An 11,914-nucleotide genomic window follows, 5' to 3' on the forward strand; every position below is an offset into this window, starting at 1 on the left:
ACTGTTCAAATTTTGTACTAGGATAAAAATGTCCATTGTATATATATTAAGACAAATGGAAACAATTTGGCAAACTCTGGCCGTCCTTACATATCTACTATATAGCATACACACAATATAGCATGATACACAGGACATAGGAGATCTTTGGCAAAGATCACCAAAAAACAAAGGAATGGAAATCTGAAAATGGGAATTAGACCCATCCTCAGACAACCATCCTTTACAAAAACACTAGGGAGCAATAAATACCCCGTCAAAATTTAGTTTGATAACTAAACTTTTGAACGAAATTTTTTTTTAAACTTAAATAAACACACGCCCCCCCCCCAAAAAAAAAAGAATTAAACAGTGTGATGACATATATAGTATTCACGTATATATGTTACCAATTACCACTTACATTAAGCGAGTTTTGTTTCGTCTACATATTGCCAAATATTTATATCTACACAAAGACAATTATAGCAGCCATCTGATTCGTGGTTGACAATGCACTCCTTTATGGGGAACCCTACCTTATTGAAAATACTTCAAATAACATTGTGCCTCACAATATGTCTACAGTTTAAGACGAGTAATCAACTCTTCATAAAAGCAGTATAAACGATAAGAAAGAAAATCCCCTAAAGTATTTCTGCATACATGTACATACATACTTGGCTTACAATCTGAAAGAATTACAACTAATCATTTGTAACGTGATGCATCTGTTTTCTTGTCCTTCTGAGACAATCGGTTCTTATCGTTTAAAAGTACTACATCCAGTGCAGTAGGTCTGATTCTGTGCCAAAGGTGGATTTGGTCTATATTAGCTTTGGAACTTGCGTAATAATTAGATTTCATTTTCTTCTGCTGTATCATTGCATACAATTATTAATCAAAATTCATATATGTATATTAGTATCACATTGAGCATAATGTTTAAATATCAAATTCAGACATTGGATGAATCGCTAGCAAGGTCATAGGTCTTTTAATCAGCAGGTGCATAAGTATTAATGGCATACCCTACGATGATTTCACAAAGTAGTTTACATACTTGTATGGTTGTCATATTTCTATAGGACCGCTGTTTAACATTTTGAATGCATTTCATGTCAAAATGCTTTTCACATTATGGCATGGAGGGTGTTTTTCATCTGTAGCTGGCTCGTACGGTCTGGAACATACATTAATTTCAAAAGTGGAGGTGTGTTAATAACGTTAAAATTATATCACTTTAAAAGATTAAAAGTGTGTTTTATATTTACCAATATTAGTTATATTATAGGTTCTTATGTACACAGTTCAGTAAATGCACATCGTAATGAAACTGTAACGAAGAACAATTGTGTTATTGTGTGCAGTGCAATAATATATTGGTATGTCATGGTAATTGACTGAATAAGTTAGTATCGGACAAAATCTTTAGCCTGAGTTCGATGCTGAAGTATTCTCTAGCTTGATCAAAGAGTTATGTGCGGAACTCTTGGAAGGAATGGACGTTGTTATGCAGTTTTAAAAAAACATGCTTGTGTTTCTATCTCGAACTGACGAGTTTCTGTTAATTGAATTAGCAGCACTTGTGACATTATTTTATTTTAAATTCTAAGGATGAAGATTTTAGCAAAATACGAATACTTTTATGATTTTCATTTTTTTCAAGTACACTAATTTCGCTTTGCAGTTATTCATATTTCATTATATTTTTTAAATCAATAAACACAATCTTCCATGCTAAAGTAAACAATAATTATGCCGGCAAAGTCTGTAACTTTGGGGTTGGCACGGATTTGTTTTCACTTCCCAGCACATGATGGTATGAACTCGTGATTAGTTACATTTTTCTCATATTCACATCTTCTGGACACACGAATGGCACCAGTCTGGACACACGAATGGCACCAGTCTGCTGCATATTGACCGATCAGGCCAACATTCAGAGTTTTGCCAAGACATATGTTCTCTAGAATCCTAGGCCAATGAGTTAGATAATTTAATTCACCAATTTCTTAGAATATTTCGGTTACTATGGCAATCTTGTATAATAATAATTCATTCTCTTTTCAGTCCTTTATGAAAGGAGTGTACATCAATATTTAATGCAATATGTCGTAATACTAATATACTAGTGTCTAAATAAAGCATCACTATCATATGACCATTTATTAAGTGGTGTAGTGCCTTGACATCGATGACTCTATCTAATACAAGTTTTCAGATCAACCAATGGAAAGTATCTTTTAACGTGAACTGTATAATGAAGGGTATATATATATATATATATATATATATATTAGCTTATGGATTCGTCACGTAAACTTTATTAAACTATATTACGTCTTAGAAAACGTCGTTAGAAAAATGTAAAGATGAAAGACAAGAAAAAGAAAAAGACCCGGCCAATAATTTATTGTTAACTTGTTAACAGATAATCATAGCTTAATAAACAAATGCATGTAAATATTTATTTGAAAATGTATCCATCATATTGCTTTAAAATGTACCATTATATTCTTTTAAAATGTACCCGTAACATTGCTTGAAAATGTAACCAAAGCATTGCTTTAAAATGCGGTACATTGCTGCATGGAGCATCGGCTAGACAAAATGGGTTGAAAACTTGATCACAACCATGGTAACCGTTCAGAAATAGCTACTAAAATACTTATGAGTCAAAACATAGAAATTGTAAACATTTTCTTCCATGTGAAAATAAATATTCCCAGACCTCTCCATGCAAAGGAACATAATTATCAGATTACAATAGGATATTTCAAAATCTTTTTAGGCAAATTGTTAGCAAGCTGTTTCTCTAAATAATGTCGTTTGTATTGATACAGTCTTATACATTTTAACTGGAAATATAACGTTACAAGAAAAAATATAATGTAAGATATCCATATTTCAGAGTTTTGCATGCCCTGTGATTCTGTTAAAATTACTAAGTACTGCATTAAAATTATGTTCTGTGGTACATGTACTTGCTTTTATACAAATTTGCATTTTCGACACTTATGGTTCCTAACTTGAGAATATAGACTTACATTACTGCCTTATTTAGTATACTGTCATACATCTTAATCAGCCTAGGTTCCATTACTTTAACATAGCAAAACCTTGGCGGATCAATCAGGTATTTCGGGGCTGTGAACTTCATTGGATGCGGCGGCAATCCATCGTTACAGTGGAAAAAAAGAAAAAGAAAGTTGTTCAAATTTGAACACTGTTCCTAAATGATCAAAACAAAGGGAGATAACAACTAGAATGGACTCATAAATTAGCAATTTTCTACTACCGGTCTGTGTTTGCACTACATGATCAAAAATTGTCAAGTTGCAAACTTTTTTACTTCGAGTTATTTGCATTGTATGTTTCTAGAGTTAACAATTCTTAATAAGTCATCTATCTTATAGAAAGTAAAACATCAATTAAATTAACCTTTCAAGCTTTTAAATTAACCTTTCACATTTCTAAATTAACGTTTCACATTTTTATAATAATTTTAAGTAAAACATCGATAAAATTAACCTTTCACATTTTTATAACAGTTTTAAGTAAACCGTCAATTAAATTAACCTTTTACATTTTTATAACAATTTTAAGTGTTCTTAGATCTGTCATAATGATTTCTGATGACAAAAGATGCATACAATGTTTGTTGTTCTAGGGTTTAACGCCATTTTTCAGCACAAGATAAGCTATACATGGCGGCCAGTATTAATGGTGGAGGAAGAACCCTGGAAAACCCAGGGAAGAACCACCGACCAACGAGAAGCTACTGGCATGCTTTCCCACGTACCCACGCTAGCCGAGCCATGGACTACAATGTTTGTAATTATACTGGCATTAACATATATATGTAACACAATGAGACAACATTTAAAAGTCCAACAAACACTATCAGTCTTGTTGTATCAAAAGTATTTGAAGCTTCGATTTTGATACTTGGTACATCAATAAAAATACGAATATCTTTTTAAAAAAATGAAGAAACATGAACAAAATTTGATTGATTATAGGATCTATTGTATTTATTGATGAGCAATGTTTTATTCCCCAACCAATTCGAGGTATGTTTCTTCTCTCAGGAGTTAGCTTTTGATCCAAAGGGCGGACGTTTCCAATCCAACACCACTGTGTAATTAAGAGTTATATTTCACACATTCCTGATGGAAAAGAGATGGTCGGCGAGAAAATGGCGTATTGTGAATACTGGTGCAACTTTAAAATGTCAGCAAATCAGAGGAAATTTCCTCACCTTAGTATTAAGCGTAAACAGTAACGTTTACCCATTGTAGTGTTTAAGTTACGTTTAAACATATAAAACATCTTCCACAGAGCAGTGGTCGAGACCGTCGATGTAATGCAATACACAGCGTCTAAATTGTATATTGCATATGGCTTGTGCATGGATTGAAATAAGAAAAAGAAGAAGAAGATTTGTTTTTTAAATAACAATTGCATCAACGACTTTGTCCACTTGAAACCGAACTACATAATCATTGCACGTGTCTAGGTCGCTCAGTGCAAAATGTCATGTTTGCGGGACAACAAGTTTAACCGCCACACATTTCAGAGTATAATGTCTCTCTTCCTTATTGCAAAAGAATACTAAAGTAAAAATCGTGGAGTTTTTGCCAATGAATGTGCACCATCGTTCCTGTTCATAAGATCATGTGATGAAAGATAGCAGCCACCGTACCAAAAAGTAGATATTCGCGTCATTAATAATATTATAACAACACAATAACATCAAATAAACGTACAATATGAAAAAATATATAATGATGAGATCAACGCTATGACTGCACTTGAAGAAAAACATCATACTTATGTCATGTAAAAGTAGATATCAATTCTAACAATCAAAGTAAAGGAACATCAATGACGAACACAACATCTTCATGAGACCCAATGAACGCATCTCAGTACAATTTAGTTTTCTATCCGGTTCATTTTCTAGAAATTAAAATATTCAGTTAATCTTTCTAGTTTTAAACAGAAAACGTAACTGCATAGCAACTAGTTTAGGTTTCGTCCAACACACTCAGCTATTGAATGTAAACTGTAACTTTAATACACGTCGATGAAGACCTCGGCTACTGGTACAATATCCCGAAATTATCATACACGAGTCAACAAAATATATAGGAAGTCAGTAATCTATGCGACGGTTCAAAACAAAAATGTTGCATTCTCGCAATTACTGGTGTAATGAGATAATTGCATATCAAAGAAGAAGGTACGCGTAAACCTTTTACTTAACCAACATCCGGCAAAACTACTATGTATAAAAACTGAACAGAATCAAAGGAAAAAGTCATACGAAGATTGAATAATACTTATAAACTGCACGGAGGCAAAGGTCATAAGAATACTGCTGGGTATTTACCAACAATCAAAGGTCATAAGAAGGCTGCTGGGTATTTACCAACAAAGGTCATAAGAAGACTGCTGGGTATTTACCAACAGTCAAAGGTCATAAGAAGATTGCTGGGTATTTACAGTCATAGGTCATAAGAAGACTGAAGGGTACATATAAACAGCACAGAGTGAAAGGTAATAAGATTGATGGGTATTTACAAACAGCACAGAGTAAAATGTAATAAGATTGAAGGGTACTTACAGACACCACGGAATCAAATATAATAGAAAAAAGATAGAAGGGTATTTACAAACAGCACGGTATTAAAGGCAATACAAATATCGAAGTGTATTTACAAATAAAGGTTTTACAGAGCAAAATTAAGAATACTTTAATCTTAGACAATATACATAGATTAAAAACAACAAAATAATAATTTGAATTAAACCGCATTGTTATCTAATAAATACCAATGATGACCTAAAAAGTAATTGATTATTCACCTGCATATTACAGCTGTGGTCTTTAATGATCACATGATACATGACTGGCATTAAAAATAGAACTATGTAAAACTCGATGCACAACACTTGAGAACAGCATGGGTATAGGCTGTATATGTATGTTCTCAGCTAAGCAAACTCTCGTCTGGGGGTTAGGAAGAGTGTGGTGAAGAAGAACACTTATGAATATCAAAGAAACACACACACACACACACACACACACACACACATCGAGGCCGTATGACCAGACGTGTTAATAATCCATATCACACGAGTCCTTTTCTCTGACGTTTTGTTGACACCTCTTAGCTCCGCCCCAGCATATATGACTGGTTAGAACTTAGAAGTGATACCTGACGTGGAACCAACACAAATGTGGTTTGGTATTTATTACAGATTCCTACAAATTTCGAAATATTTACATTATGAATGAAATCCAGAACGACCTGGGATTTATACAACTTTGTTTTCCTATACTGTATCTAAAATATCAACGTGCGGACGCCAGAGTAGATAACTAATTCCAATATGGACGTGTTGCTTAGATACGGATTGAACAGTATCGAACTCCAGTTCAAGCATTTAGAGTTATTTTGCACGCTGCATATTTTTCCAGTCTATTGAACATTAGCCATAAAAAAGAGAGAACAGTTAAATTATTTATTTCAATAACACGTGGCTGAAAGATTAAACAAAAGAGAAGTAAAATAACTTCAAACTTTAACAAATTTCTGTCTACAATTTTTGTGTGTGAAAAGATGGTAACGAAACCATAATTTGTATTTAGATAACATTTTAAGGGAGTTTGGCTACACTTGTTCTTACATTTTCATTAATCTGTATGAGGTTACCAAGGTCAGTAATGGAACTAAATTACCTGGATATTCATGATGATTCTTGGAACTCTTCCGACACAGAGCAACATCATTTTTATTTTGATTATATTTTGTAGTGTTTTGTTTTTGTTTTGTTTTGTTGGTTTAATTTTTATATTTATTTTTATTGTATTGGGGGGAGTATTTTTTTTTTCATTCTTTCTTTTCCTTCATTATTTGGTTCCTTTAGTTCTGTTAAAAATACATATGATTGTAGTGAAGAAGTAACACAGATAATTAAAACTTATTTAATGTAAAACGTCCATATATATATATATATATATATATATATATATATATATATATATATATATATATATATATATATATATATATATATATATATATATATATAAACCAATGTTTTCTACAAAATTTGAACACATAGTCTCCTTGTCGAAAATTAGGCACTTTTTGATGTAACTAATATGTATGAATGGGAAGTGAGCAACTCGTTAAGTTTCGTTTTGAACGATGTAATGGTCACCAAAAATAAGATTTTCTTTGTTTTTATAATACTTCAATCCGATCTTCTTTTTATGTCGTCAGAAATTATAATGCACCCAATTAATCATGACATGTGAAAGAATATTTCTTTTCGCCTACAACACATGTAGCAGGACGAAAGTGTTACTGCAAGCTTGGAAAATTTAGGTCTTGCTATATATGCTCTAATTTTTTTACCTGTGATGGTGAATTGCAATTACCTGTGAAGATGAACTGCAAAGTTTAGTTTGTTAGACTGCATTTTTGGTATTCTAATTGGTTTTGAAATAAACAAATGTTTCACGACAGTCTAGCGCAAGTTTTCAAGCCATTATTTTTAGTTCATAAAGCTACTATGTTCCAAACGTTATGTTCGTACATAATGGGACAACTCCGTTCCTCTGGACTGATGTAAAAAAAAAGAAAAAACAGCCCTAAGACAAGAAAAATTGTTGTAAACTCTTGATCTTGGTAAGTATAGACTGATCATCAGTACCTTCATTCATCCATCAGCCAAGGTGCAATGCAAAATATAGTAGGTATGATATTGTATACTAATATATACGATATATTGATATGAAACATATTTCATCTGAAGAAAGTATGTACGTATGTACACGGTAATGTCTTCCATCTTTGACATTTTCAAAATACATTTCTCCGCCACCACCACCATCAAAAATAAGTTTATAGTACTTTCTTTTGGAGGAACTGTAATTCTTTGTTGCAATCAATCCTGGTCTAAAATCAATAAACCGTTTATTCTGACACATCATAAATGCGGATATGGCAACGATAATTCTTGAAGTGATACAGGGTATTTAAATGTTTACACGAACATTATGTCATGACAAGGGCAAAGAGTGGCCGAGCGATCTAAAGCGTTCGCCTTTATCGATCACAGGCATTTCACCTCTGTCCGCGTGGTTCTAAGTGTCGGGCTCGGCCATTATGGATATCCGAGAAAGCTTGTCGGTAGCTTCAGGTGGGTTTCTCCGAGTTATTCCTCCACCAGACATACTGGACACCATGTATAGATATTTTGGGCTGGAAAAATTACGTTAAACTCAAAACAACAACAATTTCATGATACAATTCTGACATTGTGATAAAATCCATTTCTCTTTTACATATATGTCACAACACAAAACATGTAAAAAAAATCAGTGAAATCCACATCAAACTTTCATATCAAAATAACCTTGACAGATGCTATATCTATATCTAGGACTAATTTTGTTTCTTAATTAAGGTCAAGAAACATTTCTAAAAGTTGTATTGACGTTATGGCATCCGAAACTGTCATATCAGTGGCTTCTGAAATTGGTACATCTTACTTGTTCCTTTGTTTTCTCTCGGTCTAGGCATCTTCCACAAACAGACGTGTCCTCTCTGTGACCAACTTGTCCCTTTCCTTCTTCAGCTTCTTCAGACGTCGTTTTCTCTGCAGAAGAAATAAGGGATATTTATAAATGTTATTTATGAAGTTTTAAATTATACATTAAACGTTTTGAAGGCAATTTCTTAACTAGTATCGAGTATTAACAAAAGTACTTGGAAACTAGTTCAAATTTTGAAATGCACAGCGACTGAATCATTCAAGATTACAATGACACGTAGTCTTTTACCACACCTTTCGCACAGAATTTAATTTTAGCTAACTCAACAGGTCATGTTTATACAACATTGCAAACGTTTCGTAAGACCTAGAGATGTAAATAATGACGTCATATGACGTGATATATAATTTATAATAGGGTTCATTGCACTACATCAATTGTATCGAAGCCTTCATTTCATCATAATGTGATAAACATAATATTAGATAGGTGTCTATTTTAAATAAAAATTATAACTATCGTTGAATTATTTCAACTTTTTTCAGTTGTTAGTTTGCAAAACATAACAATTATACAACTTGCTGCATAAAGATCATATGAAATGATCCTAAATGCAAGATCCAATGTGGCCCAGCCCGTTTCTAAGAGAAAAATACTTGTCCAAATTGTATAAATGCAGGTAAAAGTTTAAACAATATTCTGACTTGAAATCAGTTCAGTTTGTGTTCATTTCTCTCATGTTGCAGATTTGTATAATATGCTCTAAACCTCCGTCAAACATCATCTTTACATTGTTGTAGGTTACATATGCTCTCAAGCCCAAACCTCCGTCAAACATCACCTTCACATTGTTGCATGTTACATATGCTCTCAAGCCCAAACCTCTGTCAAACATCATCTTCACATTGTTACATGTTACATATGCTCTCAAGCCCAAACCTCCGTCAAACATCACCTTCACATTGTTGCATGTTACATATGCTCTCAAGCCCAAACCTCCGTCAAACATCATCTTCACATTATTACATGTTACATATGCTCTCAAGCCCAAACCTCCGTCAAACATCACCTTCACATTGTTGCATGTTACATATGCTCTCAAGCCCAAACCTCCGTCAAACATCACCTTCACATTGTTGCATGTTACATATGCTCTCAAGCCCAAACCTCCGTCAAACATCACCTTCACATTGTTACATGTTACATATGCTCTCAAGCCCAAACCTCCGTCAAATATCACCTTCACATTGTTGCATGTTACATATGCTCTCAAGCCCAAACCTCCGTCAAACATCACCTTCACATTGTTGCATGTTACATATGCTCTCAAGCCCAAACCTCCGTCAAAAATGATCTTCACATTATTACATGTTACATATGCTCTCAAGCCCAAACCTCCGTCAAACACCATCTTCACATTGTTGCATGTTACATATGCACATCAAGAAAACACGTTTTATTTATAAATCTTTAGAGGCGTAGCTGAGTCTGACAAGTCGATAAAAAATATAATACATCCATCAGTGGTCCCTGTTAGAATACTCGAAATGAAACTAATAACGTTTCAAACAGAGAATAAATTTAATTTTCAAGAGAAACTTTGTATTGCTACTTTTATAATTGGTCTGTAGAAACGAACGCGAGTGAAAACACTTGTTTCTTTGATTTTTCAAAAGGTAATGTTAAATTTTGACATAAAATGATGTTAAATACTGTTATATATATATATATATATATATATATATATATATATATATATATATATATATATATATATATATATATATATATATATATAGATAGATAGATAGATAGATATATAATGTGTGTTAATTTTAATTTTCACGATTAGATATTATAAGTGTCATTTAGTAAATAGCATATTACATTCTAATTTTTGCTTTATCTTTGTGGGTTTGTACTTTAAGATAAGGTCGTTTTAGTAACATATTACAGTTTCAGAATAAAAGTAAACATGCTGATCAGATTTGAGTTCAGGCCCTGGCCTGATTTTTAAAACCGGGTATTACCTAATTCCCGATTGGCTTATAGCTAAAGAACCTGACCTTGTTACCAATTATTGATCTAGAATACAGATTCGACCCTCGTCAGTTTCTGTACTAAAGCTTAGATTTTTATATAAGGAATGATTTACTGAAAACTAATTATTCCTAGCATAAGCACCAGTCTTCGATGAGTCATTTAGTTGTGTTCAGTTCAGCTGCGAGGATTTAATTTATATTATTTCAATTGTTCATTGGGATTACAAAGTGCTGAGAATTTAAAACTAAGTAGCTGTTTTGGAATTACTGTGAAACCATTTAAAGATATATTGGGATGTATCATTATAACATCAAGACTATTGGCACATCAGCACAATAGATTGAACTTCATTAGGAATACTACTGGAACTAATTTGGATTTACTCGACACTTTTAGACTTGCGATAAACGTTTAGGACATTTAAGATTTCATTCTTCATATTGTCAGTTATTTTTCACTTTGTATTTTAAAGAAAAAAAAATTATATTTTGAATTTTACAAAACTTGTTGGCTTTAGCTCTTTTCGGTTACTTAGTTTAAGGCCATTGATTCGTAACAATTACTAATTTTCATAAGGATTAAAATGAAAGAATCTGTAATTCTACCTTCAAAATCGAGTATATTAGACCGTTCATATTTGAACATGATTTACCGTCTTGGAGTCTTTCGTCATTTTGAGCTCTTCAATTTCTCCGTCTATTGCCTGCAATCTTTGTGAAAAGATGGTGTACTGCTTTTTATCCAACTGAATAGGAGAATGAGGCACTGTTCCTCTACGAGGCGAAATCTCTCCGCTCGATGCACCACTTTCACCCTCACACTCTTCCTTGATTTGTTTTCTACCGTTAGAAGCAGTCAATCTTCTAGGCGATACGGCAATGGATGGGTCATTTGCAGTGACATTGTAAGCTTTAGGTCCTGACCAGCCGAAGCCAAGAACAAAAAACACTCTCTTTTGAAACAAACTCCTCTGCCGTATAGTCATACTCGTTGGAATGGTGATGAATGATTTGTTTCCACTGGCCGACTCCACCTATCGTACATAATATTCTAGTATAATGTAAGTTCAGTACCTCGTATACAAAAACAATACATCATCATGTCTTATTTCATGAGTGCTATGTCATTTTTACACTTTATTTCATGAACTATTTTCATAGAACAGTTCAAAATAACACATTTTAAGGTGGAAACGAGACCAAACTGAATTAATAGTTTACAGAAGTGAAGTATCAACTGCTATTGCATAAAAAGGCCACTGATGAACTATATTTGATTTACGCTGCAAAAGGTTCGTATGCTCGAATTTCTTTATTT

The 11,914-nt window shown here is 33.0% G+C and overlaps 1 protein-coding gene across 8 annotated transcripts in view; it reads right to left on the bottom strand.

The window, feature by feature from the left end:
• Positions 1-2,378: 2,378 nt before the first annotated feature.
• The window catches only part of LOC149775557 (sterile alpha motif domain-containing protein 9-like), an 84,049-nt gene continuing 74,513 nt past the window's right edge, over positions 2,379-11,914 (bottom strand). For all 8 annotated transcript variants that reach the window (XM_089944456.1, XM_089944454.1, XM_089944452.1 and 5 more), the window contains 2 exons: positions 11,250-11,630; positions 2,379-8,658 (listed from right to left, as the gene is read on the bottom strand). In XM_089944456.1, the coding sequence (XP_089800582.1) occupies positions 8,575-8,658; positions 11,250-11,630 (465 nt within the window). In that variant the 3' untranslated portion in view covers positions 2,379-8,574. The remainder of the gene's footprint in view (positions 8,659-11,249; positions 11,631-11,914) is intronic.

This window comes from Sinohyriopsis cumingii, chromosome 19, assembly GCF_028554795.1.
Source record: "Sinohyriopsis cumingii isolate HCF-2022 chromosome 19, ASM2855479v2, whole genome shotgun sequence".
NCBI lineage: Eukaryota > Metazoa > Mollusca > Bivalvia > Unionida > Unionidae > Sinohyriopsis > Sinohyriopsis cumingii.